This window comes from Physella acuta, unplaced genomic scaffold (genome assembly GCF_028476545.2).
Source record: "Physella acuta isolate Inbredline_101_S28 unplaced genomic scaffold, ASM2847654v3 ptg000494l, whole genome shotgun sequence".
Classification (NCBI taxonomy): domain Eukaryota; kingdom Metazoa; phylum Mollusca; class Gastropoda; family Physidae; genus Physella; species Physella acuta.
Window position 1 is genome coordinate 85,458 of NW_026732013.1, and position 19,049 is coordinate 104,506.

Below are 19,049 nucleotides of genomic sequence, written 5' to 3' on the forward strand. Positions count from 1 at the left end.
TAACCATTTTATTTAAACTTCTTTTCATTTAGATCTTAATCCAAACTTCTAAAGCCACAATGTATTGTTTTTTTTTGTGTGAAAATATATTTTATCTAAAAACATATTAATTTTAATTTAGCATTAACTAAAGTCCAAATCTTATGTTAAATACTTCATGATGTTTTCCTGTAGCACGTCAGTTTTTATTTAAAGAAATGACTGTGTATATCACCACCTAATTCAAAAAGTGGTTTAATTTCTACGTCACCGTTCCCTTGACAACATTCAAATTTTGCTCCAATGAAATGACAACTCTCCCGAGTGTTACAGCGAGTGACACAACCACGTCTTTACACTGATGTGTATCACAGTTGTCCACAACCTTTCCCCTCCCTTCAGATGCCCGCAGTGGCGTAGCGAGGTCGGGTGTCACCCGGTGCGGCACTTAATGGTGTCACCCCCCCCCCCAGAGGCATAGAGACCCTTCCCAGGGACAAACTTTCAAATTTTCGATTTGCACCCCCCCCCCCCTCAAACTTTCGATTTGCACCCCCCCCCTCAAGTTTTCGATTTGCACCCCCCCCCTCAAGTTTTCGATTTGCACCCCCCCCTCAAACTTTCGATTTGCACCCCCCCCCTCAAGTTTTCGATTTGCACCCCCCCCCCCCCTCAAACTTTCGATTTGCACCCCCCCCCCCCTCGAGTTTTTCTCTATATATTTTGCTATTTTTTGCCTTGGTGTCACCCCCCTAAATGGTGTCACCCGGTGCGGTCCGCACCCCCCGCCCCCCCCCCTCGCTACGCCCCTGGATGCCCGTCTATTTTACTGAGACAATGAACATTTAATAACAAGGTCATCCGGCTTGCTGTTATCTCATGTTTTACATCCCAGTTGTAGAGCTCAGCCCACTTGAAACTTTAGCTTGTGCTCGTATGAATAAAATGTAGAAAGTTAGCGTTTAAAATTGAAGCTTGACTCTCTGAATCACACTGCTATTTACACTACATTACTAGATACTGTAACAGCGTGTTTTTTAAGCTGGAAGCAGAAACATGCTTTTAAATGCACTGAAAATAAGAAATTAAACTAGTTTGCTTTCTTTCATTAAAGCTTCTAGCTAGTTATCTCCCCTTCTGTTATTGGATATAGTAATCAGTAATCTATCGAGTGATTTAATTTTGTTATCTCCCCATAGTTTTGAATAAGTTATTTAATTTTTAAAGACTAATCAAACATCTAATTAAATTTTTAAAAATAAATAAACGTGTATTGTCATCGAAACGGAACGTATCTGGAAAGTTTGAACGAAATCGCTGCATTAGAAGTGGGTCAAAATTGAGTTGCAAGATTTGCCACAAACCCACAAACAAACTACAAACAAAGAAACAGACGTTGCGAACTAAATAAAAACTTGTAATAATAATAAAAACTATTACAAGTATATGTAATGTAAGCTGGTTTATAGAAAAAAATTGAATGATAAATCTCTACATAATATATTTTCCAGGAAATAACATTACTTGAATCCATTTCAACAGTTATTGTTTGAAGTATGGATATTGTGGGTGATCAAATGATTTAGTTTAATATGCTATTAAATGGGATGCTCAGTTATGGTCTATGGTCATATCACACATCATAACGCGTCAGTATGCTATTGTTGAGGAAATAAAGATAATTAACGATGTTTACGTTGCTTTTCACTTCCTAATCCTGGTGTTAGCCTACTTGAACATAACTGTGCACGTACGAGATAATGAAGAGTATCGCAGGTCTGTCAAGGGATGATAAATCCTCAACTCACTTCTTAGAATCTCGGGTTTTTTGCCATCTTGAGGCTAATTCTTTAAATAGAACGATTGTACAAACTCTCATATCATCTTTAAATAGAAGGAATCATTGGAAAAATGGACAAACTTTCATGTCATCTTTAGCACGTGAAACATCAACCAATAATATTTTATGTTTTCAAGTAGGAGTGGGGTTTACCATTTCATGCTAATGAATTAGTAATGTATAAACACAAACTGCATATGGTAATGTCTTTGTTCAAAACATTACTTGTACCTCATGTACGTGAAGAATGTACCATATATAATGCAATACATTCAGGCTTCACACTTTACATTCTAATCAAAACATTGTGTTATACAAACAACTCACATCATAACACACTTAAAAACATATTGTCTTGGAGAATGACATTACTCCCCCCCCCCCCCCAATCTATTAGTTTTACCCCCGTTATTATCCCCTGCCAATTACTCATACTTTATCACCATCTCAGCTAAATAAACTGCTGTAAGCCTAGGACAGAAGCTCCTGTAAATTGTATTACTCCCTACTGTTAAGATACGAATATGGATGTGTTAAAATATGATTGGGGATATGTTTAGAGATTTGAACAGAGGTTGGAAATGATAAGGATAATGATATAGCTAGGGATAGACCAGGGGTCGGCAACCTGCGGCTCGCGAGCCGCATGCGGCTCTTTTGATGTCAAGATGCGGCTCTTCAGCTCCATGCACAAATATTAATAATTATTTTAATTTATTTTTAAAACTCATAAAAATATTAGTCTGCAATACTCGGTAATTAAAGATATAGATCTAATAACCATGTAAAGTTTCTAATTTCGAGCAGAGCTTGCTAAACGACTTTAATATGTTTTGTTCGAAACATGTGTATGTTTTTATATGAATAAATATTATATATTTTAAGCTATTTATTTTAAATGTAATGTATATATAAATATATATATATATATATATATATATATATATATATATATATATATATATATATATATATATATATATATATATATATATATATATATATATATATATATATATATATATACCTAATCAACTATCATAAAATTGAAATAAAAGTGTTTGTGGCTCTTTAAAAACTGTGAAATGTGGAAAATTGTAACTTTTGGCTCTTCAGTCCCAAAAGGTTGCCGACCCCTGGGATAGACTGTTAGGTTAAGGGCTATGATGTGAGTGTAGAGATGGATAGGGGTATGGATAATGATCTGAGTATGTAAATGGATAGGGGTAGGACTTCGTTCAAACCTATTTTAACTGGAGCGAGAAAAGGAAGTCATCCAACCTTGACAACTAAATTGGATGATACACGGATGATTGACACATCGTCAAGTCCTAAACCTGTATTACCCATGGCTAAAACTACTACATTGAAGAAATGTGTGAGATTTGAAATAAATAAACAAGCTTTATACAGCGAAATATCCGCTTTTATAATATCAATAATAATCAATGAGCTATCAATAAAACGAAACATACATTGAAATCTCAGAAACCTCAGTCATTCGTACAACCATTTACTTCATAAAACTTGCAAGATTCTTTACTTTGATTGCTAGCAGATTTATGTCACCTTTCTATTAAATAGAATATTCTAACTCACATACCCTCTCCCCTACGTTCGAGAATTTCTAACTCACACACCCTCTTCCCCACTTTCGAGAATATTCTAACCATTTCTTATCTAACCTACAACAGACCCGTAACAACATACATGTAAAACCATGTAAACTCAAACACATAAAAACACATAAAAGCCTGCAGACATAAGTAAACATTATTTGTACACATAACGTGGCCTCCGCCTAGCGACAAACATGATGAAACAGATGACATGATGTCTAAACAAAAGGATGAAAACATGATGAAACAGATGACATGATGTCTAAACAAATGGATGAAAACATGATGAAACAGATGACATGATGTCTAAACAAAAGGATGAAAACATTAAGAAACAATGACATGATTTCAATGTCGTCTAAACAAAGGATGAAAACATTATGAAACAATGACATGATTTCAATGTGGTCTAAACAAAAGGATGAAAACATTAAGAAACAATGACATGATTTCAATGTCGTCTAAACAAAGGATGAAAACATTATGAAACAATGACATGATTTCAATGTGGTCTAAACAAAAGGATGAAAACATTATGAAACAATGACATCATTTTAATGTCATCTAAACAAAAGGATGAAAACATCATGAAACAATGACATGATTTCAATGTCGTCTAAACAAAAGGATGAAAACATTATGAAACAATGACAAGATTTCAATGTCGTCTAAACAAAAAGGATGAAAATATTATGAAATAGATGACAATAATAAAAATCTGGCGTGTGTTAAAGTAAGTTTATTTCAAGTTTAGAGCTTTAAAGCTCAAAGTTAGTCACACTTGTTAAGTGCATAAAGCTGGACACCACAAGCTAACCCACCAAGTTAAACGAGCATGTCAAACCCACACAGTTTAACCCAAATGTTAAACCCACAAGCTAAATCCACAAATTTTCATCAAATGTTGAACCCACAAAGTTTAACTTAAATGTCAAACCCCGAAAGTTGAACCCACATGTAAAATAATCTTCCACTCCCCCACTCCCCACCATACCCGCAATGAAGAGAAATGAAAGAAGAAAAAAAAACTCACAACAAAGAAGGCCGAAGACCAAAGGGACATAATCAAATTATACTTTGTCACTCGTTAGAGTCGATGGCTAGTCCAACCAAGGGCAGATCAACATTTCCCCACTCAACAAGGGAAGCAATCAAGTCAATCTTACAACACGAATCAAGTTCTTGGTCAATTTCTAGAAAGCCTTTGAAACATGTAAAATATTTTTTATCAACATTTTTTAAAAATATTGCATTAAGTTCTGTATACTAACGTTTTAAATAGATTTTGCATTTATCATAAATGTAGTTATTTTTTAATTTATTTCTAAACCTAAAATATTTCAAAAACAGTCTTTTACATAAGTTTTTCCACGGCATGTTAACAGTTACGTTTGTGAGCTACAGACTTTGTTATGTTTTTCAGTTTGATTTCTAATAGCAAGGCAAATAAACACAGATAGGAAAATTATGGAAGAACTACTAGACAGACAACTAGATACGTTAATCAGTCATAATGCATCGCAGGACAAAATTGAAAAAGTAGAATCAGAATTAAACAAAATACAAACACATAGACACAAGGGAGCGCTAATACGTAGTAGAATAGACATGATAGGCAACGAAGACCCCTCCCATTACAACACAATTTTGGAAAAAATACACTGCAACAGTAAACAGATATGTAGCATAACAGATGACGACGGGACTATAACAAATGACCTGGAAAGTATAAAACGTCAGTTTACTTTATACTATCAAAACCTCTTCAATAAGGAAGATACAGACTATGAAATACAAGAACATTATCTTAAGTACACAACAAGGCTAGACAACAATGACTGTACCAAAATCAACGCGCCAATTACTAAAGAGGAAATATCCAAGACTATAGACGGACTAAAACTAAATCAAAATTGTTGTCAGGAAAATTTCCTTATCCCTGGCGCGCCTTTTCTGATGCTTACGCTCTCATAAAGGCCGTCTGTACTATTCTATATACACTTACAATATCCATTTTTATTAAAGATACATTTATAGACCCGCCAGGTACTAAATAATCATGTTTGAAGCACGCCTAGTTCAGGGATCAATGTGGAAAAAGATCTTAGAAGCAATCAAAGATCTTTTAAATGAAGCGATTTTCGATTGCTCGAGTACTGGAATAACACTGCAAGCCATGGACAGCTCCCATGTCAGTTTGGTTGCTCTCAGTATAAAATCAGACGGTTTTGAAACTTACAGATGTGATAGAAATCTATCGATGGGAATCCACTTACCAAGTATGTCCAAAATAATGAAATGTGCTGGCAATGATGACAGTATAACAATCAAAGCAGCAGATGAAGCCGATACAGTTTCACTGGTTTTTGAGTCCCCAAATCAAGAAAAGGTGTCTGACTATGAAATGAAGCTAATTGACCTTGACACAGAACACTTAGGAATCCCTGACACGGAATACAGCTGTGTTGTGAAAATGCCAAGTGGTGAATTTCAACGCATTTGTCGTGATCTCAGCCAGTTGGGCGACTCTGTAGTTATTGCTTGCACCAAAGAAGGCGTCAAATTTTCTGCTAGTGGTGAACTTGGAACTGGAAACATTAAACTTTGCCAAAATGCTAGCACTGACAAGGAGGAAGAGGCTGTGATAGTTGACATGAACGAGGCTGTTTGTTTGACCTTTGCTCTGCGCTACCTAAACTTTTTTACTAAAGCCACTCCTCTGTCTGGACAAGTATCTCTTTCAATGTCTCAGGATGTACCGCTTGTTGCTGAGTACAAAATATCTGAACTTGGATATCTTCGATTCTACCTAGCACCAAAAATTGAAGACCAAGAAGCTGAATAATGTCAAAAAGATAAATTTATGTTTTCATTTCAGTCATCTTTATCATAACTCATTCAAACATTCTGCTGTAGTTTTCACAAATTGTACTTCAATCTGTAAATAAAATCATACTAGAACTTAAAAAAAAAAAATTTCTAAAAAGAAACTCTTGAATTAACATTATTACACATTTGCATTTTCAGGTTGGTTTATTTTTAATTTTTTTTTTTTAAATATTTTTTCGAGTTGTATTAGATCTATGTATAAGTAAACCATCTCAAATGAATGAAAGCAGGCTACGAGTAAGAAAGAAATATTACTATTATTACTATTGTAAATCTGTATCAGTCCTCAAAAGACGGTGATGAAAACTGTAATACTAAAGCGAACACACACAACTGACGCTGTAAATGACATGTCTGAGGGAAAAAAAAGTTTGATTTCTAATTTAACTTAAGGTATGAACAAACTTACTTCAACAAAAAAAAAAAAAAAAAGAATTTCAAATTTTCATTACTGCAACCATTTTTGAGCAAACCAGGTGAAAAATAAGCCCCTTTGTAATGTCTAGTCTTACAGGCTGCAACCTTTATCACTATACTTTTTTTCACCTTTTAGCTCATATCATGATTTTGATTTTTATTACAAGCTTTTATTTAACTCACTTCCTCGTCGGTCTGTCTGTCTAGACGGAAACGCAGGAGTGAAAATTCGGACAGTTCTACTTGACCGATACGATTCACAGTTGGCACGTGGGTCAAGACATGAAGACAATGCAATCTGAAACTAAATTTGACTTAATTGGATGCCTAATTGATTTTTTATGAATTAATTAAAATTTGGACCGAATTAGTAGGCATGTCTAGCCAACCACACCACACGCGTCATCACCTTCAATAGCAGCGTCATCACGTAATGGCTGCGTTCAAAAACCATTGCGCGCCTACTGAACGTGATGTTCGGTAGGCGCGCAATGGTTTTTAGTCATGTAACTCTATTGTAAATAAAACATGTAAAGTACTGGAAAAAAAATTCATAAAAAACGTTTTAATAACAAGCTTTTATGTAATGATGCACTAAAAAGTAGAAAATAAATTATAGACTACTATTTAAATAACTATAAAGAAAAGCGTGGGTGTCTTCCTTAACATTAGTAAAGGTATCCAATAGATACTAAAGTGACCCACGCTTTTCTTTATAGTTATTTAAATAGTAGTCTATAATTTATTTTCTACTTTTTAGTGCATTATTACATAAAAGCTTGTTATTAAAACGTTTTTTATGAATTTTTTTATTCCTTTTTTTAAATTCCATATTAATACCTTTGTATTTGCCCAACACATTTGGTATGCCTTGTTAAACTGGTTTCTTTTTCTTGTTTGTACATATTTAAACAATATTGATGTGATTATTTTAAAATGGAAAATAAAAACATATTTTTTTAAAATTTAAAACAATGAAATTAGACCTTTTATATTATGTACAAGAACACCATTTTGTAGTAGATGTCAGAAAGAAGTTTTACTATTGTAAATCTGCATCAGCCTTCACAAGCCGATGATGAAAACTGTAATACCAAAGCAGATGTGGTAAATTACACGTCTGAGGCAAAAAAAACGAATATGGATTTTGAAATTGTAGATGATAAAACTTGAAAGTAAAGAAGAGCTGCAATGGTTAACCTTGACTAAAAGAGAATGATGTGACTTTCTCTTGTGCGTTTTGATTAATACCTTCTAGTTGTCTCCTTTTTGTTACTAAATATATTAAACTTCAATGAACTTAAACTGACTAGTGTGACTTCAATGCACTATCTTAATATATAAAAGACCATGTGCGCACTTCTCTCTGCCTCTCTCTCTCTCTCTCTCTCTCTCTCTCTCTCTCTCCCTCTCTCTGTCCGCAAAATATTTTCGCCGGATATCACATCAGAATCTGCGGCGATATATGGAGAACTTGATACTGACTTTGGTTGAAAATAATATGGTAGATGTTTTAAATGTATAACCAACATTTTATTTAAAGAAGAAAAATAAAAAATGAAGGCATATTTGAATGTAGAAAAACAGTTTTAATTATGCAACAGGAAAAGCGTTTATAGTTGTGAAAAAGAACCCATGAAACAATGACGTCACTATGTTAAAATGTGTCGGATTTTTAGCTAATTAGTTATTTCTTTGGTTTGTCACTAATATCGTTCAGCGTGTAGTAAAGCACATTGCGCTTTGAGCAATAACTATTTCACAAATTATTTTTCTCAAACAAGTACAACATTTCAAAATTAAAATATATAGGCCTATAATTCACGTGAAACGGGTACCGATGGCTAGTTAGAATATAAAGCACATTTTCTTTCCTTGGATTGCAGTAAAGACGCTGTTTGTGTTAGAATAGTTCAAACAGCCAAGACATTTTAGTTTTATACCCAAAGAAAGTTGGCTTTTATTTTCTTATTTTTCGTCAACCAGAAGCTTGTTATGATCAATTATTTAATTCGTTTCATTTTTTTTAAATAACCAGGAATTTAGATTTTAAAAATTAAGTCGATTTCAAAATTTTAAAAACAATTAAATTACAATCTATCCGTTTCGACCCTACGTTATTAAATGGACACCACTAAAATACTTTCTTAAATCAAATTATTAGCTGATGACCTTAACACATAACACCCATGACCTGATGACCTTAACACATAACACCCATGACCTGATGACCTTAACACATAACACCCATGACCTGTTGACCTTAACACATAACACCCATGACCTGATGACCTTAACACATAACACCCATGACCTGATGACCTTAGCACATAACACCCATGACCTGATGACCTTAACACTTAACACCCATGACCTGATGACCTTAACACACAACACCCATGACCTGATGACCTTAACACATAACACCCATGACCTGTTGACCTTAACACATAACACCCATGACCTGATGACCTTAACACATAACACCAATGACCTGATGACCTTAACACATAACACCCATGACCTAATGACCTTAACAATCAACACCCATGACATGATGACACTAACACATAACACCCATGACCTGATGACCTTAACAATCAACACCCATGACATGATGACCTTAACACATAACACCCATGACATGATGACCTTAACACATAACACCCATGACCTGATGACCTTAACACATAACACCCATGACCTGATGACCTTAACAATCAACACCCATGACCTGATGACCTTAACACATAACACCCATGACCTGATGACCTTAACACATAACACCCATGACATGATGACCTTAACACATAACACCCATGACCTGATGACCTTAACACATAACACCCATGACCTGATGACCTTAACACATAACAACCATGACCTGATGACCTTAACACATAACACCCATGACCTGATGACCTTAACACATAACACCCATGACCTGATGACCTTAACACATAACACCCATGACCTAATGACCTAAACAATCAACACCCATGACATGAGGACCTTAACAATCAACACCCATGACATGATGACCTTAACACATAACACCCATGACCTGATGACCTTAACACATAACACCCATGACCTGATGACCTTAACAATCAACACCCATGACATGATGACCTTAACACATAACACCCATGACATGATGACCTTAACACATAACACCCATGACCTGAAGACCTTAACAATCAACACCCATGACATGATGACCTTAACACATAACACCCATGACCTGATGACCTTAACACATAACACCCATGACCTGATGACCTAAACAATCAACACCCATGACATGATGACCTTAACACTTAACACCCATGACCTGATGACCTTAACACATAACACCCATGACCTGATGACCTTAACACATAACACCCATGACCTGATGACCTTAACAATCAACACCCATGACATGATGACCTTAACACTTAACACCCATGACCTGATGACCTTAACACATAACACCCATGACCTTAACATTTAACACCCATGACCTGATGACCCTAACACTCAACACCCATGACCTGATGACCTTAACACATAACACCCATGACATGATGACCTTAACACATAACACCAATGACCTGCCTCGTTTTGACGTCAGTGGTCAGTAAACAACCTGAGTAACTGCTCACCCCGACCATCTTCCATTTCAAGTGATCGTAATTACTTAATCACGTGTTCCTCCATTTGGATATTAAATAGTAATCTTTAAATTAATTGGTGTCTAATTTAAAATATAGATAGCTTGAAAATTAATTATGCTTACGTTGTCTCCAAAAAAAATGGAAAATGTGTACGAATTCGGTCATAAAAAGTGTGAAATCGAGTAATAAATTTTGTCACAAACACACAGATATAGAGACTTCAGAAGAAAACAATGTGTAAAAATGATGCGGCTGTGTCGATTTAATGTTTCTATTTGCAAAACAAAATCAACCAAAAAAATGTGCCAAAATTGTGACATGGTCATACATTATCACAACAACATTTTCTACATACTCGACATAACTACACCAACGTTGCAAGGGTGGTTGGTGCTTCAAATGTAAAGGCAAAAACTGCCAATTACTTTGTCCTTGATGGTTAATTAATAAAGAAAACCTCCAACTGGTGTCAAGGATTTTTCCCCTAGCTCAAGGTGTGACGTACCGACTGACATGTAGTCACACCAAGCCGGAAATGACGCAGCGCAAGTTCCGTCAAAAAAGTTCCGACCCCCTGCGTCATTAAAATCCGTCCCGAAAGACCGTCGGGTTGGGAGGGTAACCGAAGCCTCGTTCTGACATCGCTAATCAACACTTCTGATTACCCGACTAGAGATCAGCGCTTCTAATTGGGGACTAGTTCCGGTTGGGCGGAAGGACACCCCGGCGTAATGTTACTGTCTGCCGGCGCTCGCTGTCACACGTTGACAGGATGGACTATTTTTTTCTTAAAAAATCTGGCACTTTTTTTCTCAAGATTCACGAAAATATGCAAGAAAATATTATTTCACAATTTTAAAATAAAAAGTTTGTCCATGACCTTTGTATTGAAGGCTAGGATCTGGTTAGAACTCATTAAACGTACCGAACAGAGACACGAATACTTTTCAAATTAAAATGATAAGAGCTAATTAAATAAGTAATGGTGTAATTAATACCGGCCTTGTTGCAAGAAATTTTCGACAATAAATGAAAAAATCTGTGGCTGCATATTGTATAACATCCATTACATGAGTTCAATTAAATTTAAAATGGCTGAAGCAGAGCCACGTGATGCAGGATCTGTCACGTGATCCCCGTCATGTGACCCCAACACCTCACGTGACGTTAACGAGCTGGCTTGTCAGCGAGACAGCCACGGGGCAGTCAGGATTCGATTCGGTGTTCTGCTGGTCAGTGGGTGGAATCGATTCGGCAATGTATGGGTCAGTGGGTGGGATCGATTCTGCAATATATTGGTTAGTGGATGGAATCGATTCCGCAATATATTGGTCAGTGGGTGGAATCGGTTCGCAATATATTGGTAAGTGGGTGGAATCGGTTCGCAATATATTGGTCAGTGGGTGGAATTCTTTCGGTAATATATTGGCCAGTGGGTGGAATCGATTCGGCGTTCTGCTGGTCAGTTGTTGGAATCAATACTGAGTTCTGCTGGTCAGTGGGTAGAATCGATTCGTCATTTCACAAGTCAGTGTGTGGAATCGACATGAGGTCTATGACCAGGAGATGAAACTGTTGGAGTGACCTGCCCGGGCGACTGGTCACGTGACAGCCCGGACCATTTCGATAATGGGATTAGATGGCCAGGCCCTCGCGGAGAGGGCGAGGTCGATCTGAGAGAATTTAATTTCAATTAAGCCTAATTAATTGTGATTATAATTACGACAGAAGAAACGTCTAGAATGTGCCCTATTCCCTGGGCTCTGTATTTGGCCACATTTATTTGTTGATGGCCAATCTTCTCTCCATCACGATCATCTGTTGTTTCAAGTCTGGCCACCACCGCATGCATTGTGGCCACTGTTTGTCCGCCTAACGTGGCCACTGTTTGTCCGTCTGATGTGTCCGGTGTTTGTCCGGGTCATCATAACCAGTCAAACAGCACAAAGACCGAAAACAAATCACTGCATCAACGGTAACCAAACGATCTGACCTATCTCACAGTTCTAAATTATCACTATTGTTTTTAAACAGCTTCACAATTGTGTACCCTATCTTGTAGCTTTAAAGTCCTCATCATCACACCAACGGTTACTTAACGATCTATAAACCTATCTCCCAGCTAAGATCCCACTTCTAAAATTTCTTGAAAGTTTTTTTAAACATCTTCACCATTTCGCACATGATCTATTAGCTGAAGTTAAGTTACATCCGATACTATAAGTTATTAACAATACCGTACGTGATTAACGATACCGTATTTTATTAACCGAATATTATTAACGGTACCGTATGTTATTAACGATATCGTATGTTATTAACGATACCGTATTTTATTAACGATACCGAATATTATTAACGGTACCGTATGTTATTAACGATACCGTATGTTATTAACGATACCTATATTATTAACGGTACCGTATGTTATCAACGATACCGTATGTTATTAACGATACCGTATGTTATTAACGATACCGTATGTTATTAAAGACATGACTACAACCCTCCAATGTATGGCTAAAGCGCGTGTAAAATTCGGGCCACAATTTCTGTCACTAGACCTCGTCCCTATGCCAAACTGGATAAATATTGACCCGACCCGACAATTGGATTAGCTGCTAATGGCGGACAAGCGGAAACGTGAGGTGGGCGTGCCGATAGAAACAATTAACTCCGATTAGGAAGATTGCCTCGACCCCCACAAACAGACGGAGAACGTGACGTAATAATGGGAGATGGTCGACGTCCCAGGTCTTGTAAGGTCTCGTTATTGGCTGGATGTGAGACTGTCTTGTAAGGTCTCGTTATTGGCTGGTTGTGAGACTGTAAGGTCTCGTTATTGGCTGGATGTGAGACTGTAAGGTCTCGTTATTGGCTAGATGTGAGACTGTAAGGTCTCGTTTTTGGCTGGATGTGAGACTGTAAGGTCTCGTTATTGGCCGAATGTGAGACTGTCTTGTAAGGTCTCGTTATTGGCTGGATGTGAGACTGTAAGGTCTCGTTATTGGCTGGATGTGAGACTGTCTTGTAAGGTCTCGTTATTGGCTAAATGTGAGACTGTCTTGTAAGGTCTCGTTATTGGCTGGATGTGAGACTGTAAGGTCTCGTTATTGGCTGGATGTGAGACTGTCTTGTAAGGTCTCGTTATTGGCTGGATGTGAGACTGTAAGGTCTCGTTATTGGCTGGATGTGAGACTGTAAGGTCTCGTTATTGGCTGGATGTGAGACTGTCTTGTAAGGTCTCGTTATTGGCTGGATGTGAGACTGTCTTGTAAGGTCTCGTTATTGGCTGGATGTGAGACTGTCTTGTAAGGTCTCGTTATTGGCTGGATGTGAGACTGTAAGGTCTCGTTATTGGCTGGATGTGAGACTGTCTTGTAAGATCTCGTTATTGGCTAAATGAGACTGTCTTGTAAGGTCTCGTTATTGGCTGGATGTGAGACTGTAAGGTCTCGTTATTGGCTGGATGTGAGACTGTCTTGTAAGATCTCGTTATTGGCTAAATGAGACTGTCTTTTAAGGTCTCGTTATTGGCTGGATGTGAGACTGTCTTGTAAGATCTCGTTATTGGCTAAATGAGACTGTCTTGTAAGGTCTCGTTATTGGCTGGATGTGAGACTGTCTTGTAAGATCTCGTTATTGGCTAAATGAGACTGTCTTGTAAGGTCTCGTTATTGGCTGGATGTGAGACTGTCTTGTAAGATCTCGTTATTGGCTAAATGAGACTGTCTTGTAAGGTCTCGTTATTGGCTGGATGTGAGACTGTCTTGTAAGATCTCGTTATTGGCTAAATGAGACTGTCTTGTAAGGTCTCGTTATTGGCTGGATGTGAGACTGTCTTGTAAGATCTCGTTATTGGCTAAATGAGACTGTCTTGTAAGGTCTCGTTATTGGCTGGATGTGAGACTGTCTTGTAAGATCTCGTTATTGGCTAAATGAGACTGTCTTGTAAGGCCTTTTATTTCTTTGATGCTAGCGCACCAAACCAGCACCATCTATCAATCATTGGCCTGCTATCCTTACACATCCACTCTCTTTTTAAATTTTGAATTTTATTTTTGTGATGGAGTGCTAAACTATTGACTGATTTATAGCTCATGAATACTCCAATGAAACATTGGCTTTATCGTTCCTCAACAAGTTCACTCATTCATTGAATTACTTTCGAGTTCACGAACAACAACTGAACTAAATCCAACGCGCAGAATTATTGGAGTTTATGGACAACTCGTCACGTGACACGCATGTTAAGTTGGTCACGTGATTCAGGCAGTAGTAAAACGTAAATACTTGGGACAAAGTGGGGCTGGGTTGGGCCTGGGTAAACGTAAACCCGAACCCAACCACCTTTCTTCACAAGCAGGCCCATAACTCTAGTTTCATCCCCTAGCGTGTGGACGTCATAAATGGATGACCCTTACAACTTAAGTAAAAATGTATTGCTGATTTGATCCAATGTGCAGATTCGATATAAAATTAGCAGAATCGAGCCGTGAATCAAGTGGAATCGCCATCATGAAGTATCGATTCCGTGTGAGCGGATCGTGTTTTTGTGTCTTTAATAAGATAATTGAAGAAAATGAAAACAGCTCACCTCCCATGGGTGGGTGATGTTTCTCGCTGATCAATCTCTCCCGGCAGACCACGTGACATGCATGGGATCAGCGATTGGTGGACCTGTGGGGGCAGGGGGCAAGCTGGTCGCCAGCCGGGGGTTGTGGCCCCTGTGCAGACGTTTACTCCGTTAGTTAACGCCCTTGTTTTGTTGCTTGTGCATAATTTACACCGTCCAGTGCCAAGCGTTTTTGTAAAGATGGTGTCTGGTGCAAGATTTTTTTGTCAAGATGGCGTCTGGTGCAAGATGTTTTTGTAAAGATGGTGTCTGGTGCAATATGTTTTGGTCAAGATGGTGTCTGGTGCATGATTTTTTTGTCAAGATGGCGTCTGGTGCAAGAGGTTTTGTTAAAATGGTGTCTGGCGAAAATGTTTTACATTGATTACGAAAAAGTATATAACAAAAACGTTATCATTATGCCCTATCATTGGTCATTTTAAAAAGACTACTATAATTTTACTTAGAAAAACGTATTTAAATAACATTTATGTTGTAATTTTTAGTAGTATTTGATATTTAGCGTTTGAGTTTAACAGAGGAAATGTGTGTTGTAATTTACGTTTTGCGAATGCGTCGGAAATATGAAATATGAGTACAGTGCCAGTAGAATATGTTGAGTACAGTGCCAGTAGAATATGTTGAGTACAGTGTCAGTAGAGTGAGTACAGTGACAGTAGAGTGAGTACAGTGCAAGTAGAATATGTTGAGTACAGTGCCAGTAGAGTGAGTACAGTGCCAGTAGAGTGAGTACAGTGACAGTAGAGTGAGTACAGTGCAAGTAGAATATGTTGAGTACAGTGCCAGTAGAGTGAGTACAGTGCCAGTAGAGTGAGTACAGTGCCAGTAGAATATGTTGAGTACAGTGCCAGTAGAGTGAGTACAGTGCCAGTAGAGTGAGTACAGTGCCAGTAGATTGAGTACAATGCCAGTAGAGTGAGTACAGTGCCAGTAGAGTGAGTACAGTGCCAGTAGAGTGAGTACAGTGCCAGTAGAATATGTTGAGTACAGTGCCAGTAGAGTGAGTACAGTGCCAGTAGAATATGTTGAGTACAGTGCCAGTAGAGTGAGTACAGTGCCAGTAGAGTGAGTACAGTGTCAGTAGAGTGAGTACAGTGCCAGTAGAGTAAGTACAGTGCCAATAGAGTGAGTACAGTGCCAGTAGAGTGAGTACAGTGCCAGTAGAATATGGTGAGTACAGTGCCAGTAGAGTGAGTACAGTGCCAGTAGAATATGTTGAGTACAGTGCCAGTAGAGTGAGTACAGTGCCAGTAGAGTGAGTACAGTGCCAGTAGATTGAGTACAATGCCAGTAGAGTGAGTACAGTGCCAGTAGAGTGAGTACAGTGCCAGTAGAGTGAGTACAGTGCCAGTAGATTGAGTACAATGCCAGTAGAGTGAGTACAGTGCCAGTAGAGTGAGTACAGTGCCAGTAGAGTGAGTACAGTGCCAGTAGAGTGAGTACAGTGCCAGTAGAGTGAGTACAGTGCCAGTAGATTGAGTACAATGCCAGTAGAGTGAGTACAGTGCCAGTAGATTGAGTACAGTGCCAGTAGAATATGTTGAGTACAATGCCAGTAGCGTGAGTACAGTGCCAGTAGATTGAGTACAATGCCAGTAGAGTGAGTACAGTGCCAGTAGAGTGAGTACAGTGCCAGTAGAGTGAGTACAGTGCCAGTAGAATATGTTGAGTACAGTGCCAGTAGAGTGAGTACAGTGCCAGTAGAATATGTTGAGTACAGTGCCAGTAGAGTGAGTACAGTGCCAGTAGAGTGAGTACAGTGTCAGTAGAGTGAGTACAGTGCCAGTAGAGTAAGTACAGTGCCAATAGAGTGGGTACAGTGCCAGTAGAGTGAGTACAGTGCCAGTAGAATATGGTGAGTACAGTGCCAGTAGAGTGAGTACAGTGCCAGTAGAATATGTTGAGTACAGTGCCAGTAGAGTGAGTACAGTGCCAGTAGAGTGAGTACAGTGCCAGTAGATTGAGTACAATGCCAGTAGAGTGAGTACAGTGCCAGTAGAGTGAGTACAGTGCCAGTAGAGTGAGTACAGTGCCAGTAGATTGAGTACAATGCCAGTAGAGTGAGTACAGTGCCAGTAGAGTGAGTACAGTGCCAGTAGAGTGAGTACAGTGCCAGTAGAGTGAGTACAGTGCCAGTAGAGTGAGTACAGTGCCAGTAGAATATGTTGAGTACAATGCCAGTAGCGTGAGTACAGTGCCAGTAGATTGAGTACAATGCCAGTAGAGTGAGTACAGTGCCAGTAGAGTGAGTACAGTGCCAGTAGATTGAGTACAATGCCAGTAGAGTGAGTACAGTGCCAGTAGAGTGAGTACAGTGCCAGTAGAATATGTTGAGTACAATGCCAGTAGAGTGAGTACAGTGCCAGTATAGTGAGTACAGTGCCAGTAGAGTGAGTACAGTGCCAGTAGAGTGAGTACAGTGCCAGTAGAATATGGTGAGTACAGTGCCAGTAGAGTGAGTACAGTGCCAGTAGAATATGTTGAGTACAGTGCCAGTAGAGTGAGTACAGTGCCAGTAGAGTGAGTACAGTGCCAGTAGATTGAGTACATTGCCAGTAGAGTGAGTACAGTGCCAGTAGAGTGAGTACAGTGCCAGTAGAGTGAGTACAGTGCCAGTAGAGTGAGTACAGTGCCAGTAGAGTGAGTACAGTGCCAGTAGAGTGAGTCCAGTGCAAGTAGAATATGTTGAGTACAGTGCCAGTAGAGTGAGTACAGTGCCAGTAGAGTGAGTACAGTGCCAGTAGAATATGTTGAGTACAGTGCCAGTAGAGTGAGTACAGTGCCAGTAGAGTGAGTACAGTGCCAGTAGATTGAGTACAATGCCAGTAGAGTGAGTACAGTGCCAGTAGAGTGAGTACAGTGCCAGTAGAGTGAGTACAGTGCCAGTAGAATATGTTGAGTACAGTGCCAGTAGAGTGAGTACAGTGCCAGTAGAATATGTTTAGTACAGTGCCAGTAGAGTGAGTACAGTGCCAGTAGAGTGAGTACAGTGTCAGTAGAGTGAGTACAGTGCCAGTAGAGTAAGTACAGTGCCAATAGAGTGAGTACAGTGCCAGTAGAGTGAGTACAGTGCCAGTAGAATATGGTGAGTACAGTGCCAGTAGAGTGAGTACAGTGCCAGTAGAATATGTTGAGTACAGTGCCAGTAGAGTGAGTACAGTGCCAGTAGAGTGAGTACAGTGCCAGTAGATTGAGTACAATGCCAGTAGAGTGAGTACAGTGCCAGTAGAGTGAGTACAGTGCCAGTAGAGTGAGTACAGTGCCAGTAGAATATGTTGAGTACAGTGCCAGTAGATTTAGTACAGTGCCAGTAGAGTGAGTACAGTGCCAGTAGAATATGTTGAGTACAGTGCCAGTAGAATATGTTGAGTACAGTGCCAGTAGAGTGAGTACAGTGCCAGTAGAGTGAGTACAGTGCCAGTAGAATATGTTGAGTACAGTGCCAGTAGAGTGAGTACAGTGCCAGTAGAGTGAGTACAGTGCCAGTAGATTGAGTACAATGCCAGTAGAATATGTTGAGTACAGTGCCAGTAGATTGAGTACAGTGCCAGTAGAGTGAGTACAGTGCCAGTAGAATATGTTGAGTACAGTGCCAGTAGAGTGAGTACAGTGCCAGTAGAATATGTTGAGTACAGTGCCAGTAGAGTGAGTACAGTGCCAGTAGAATATGTTGAGTACACCAACCCAGCTGACGTGAACCAGGACACCACCGGCCGGAGACAATCGCCAACCAATTAGCCATTAACACCCGACTAGCGCGGCACCGTGGGCGACTTCCAAAACAATCTATTAATTGTAAACGGGAATTAATGCAGATCGGGCCCGCTGAGAGTTATTAATAGTTCTAATGGAGAGGAGGGGAGGGGGCGCCTCCACTGATTCCCTTAGCTGTTATAAGGACTTAACAACCAGACGAAAATCTCGTCCGATTTTCGCCCCCCGGGATTCCGTCATCCCGGGGTCGGGACATTGGCAATGATGGACGGAATCAGCTTTCAGACTTTACGATG

General features: G+C 38.9%; 1 protein-coding gene across 1 annotated transcript; it reads left to right on the top strand.

Annotated features, from left to right (window-relative positions):
* The first annotated feature begins 5,352 nt into the window (after window positions 1-5,352).
* On the top strand, window positions 5,353-6,398 carry LOC131944439 (proliferating cell nuclear antigen-like). Its single transcript, XM_059305037.1, has one exon. It carries the CDS (start codon window positions 5,498-5,500, stop codon window positions 6,281-6,283), a length of 786 nt encoding a protein of 261 aa, XP_059161020.1. The 5' UTR covers window positions 5,353-5,497; the 3' UTR covers window positions 6,284-6,398.
* The last annotated feature ends 12,651 nt before the right edge of the window (window positions 6,399-19,049 follow it).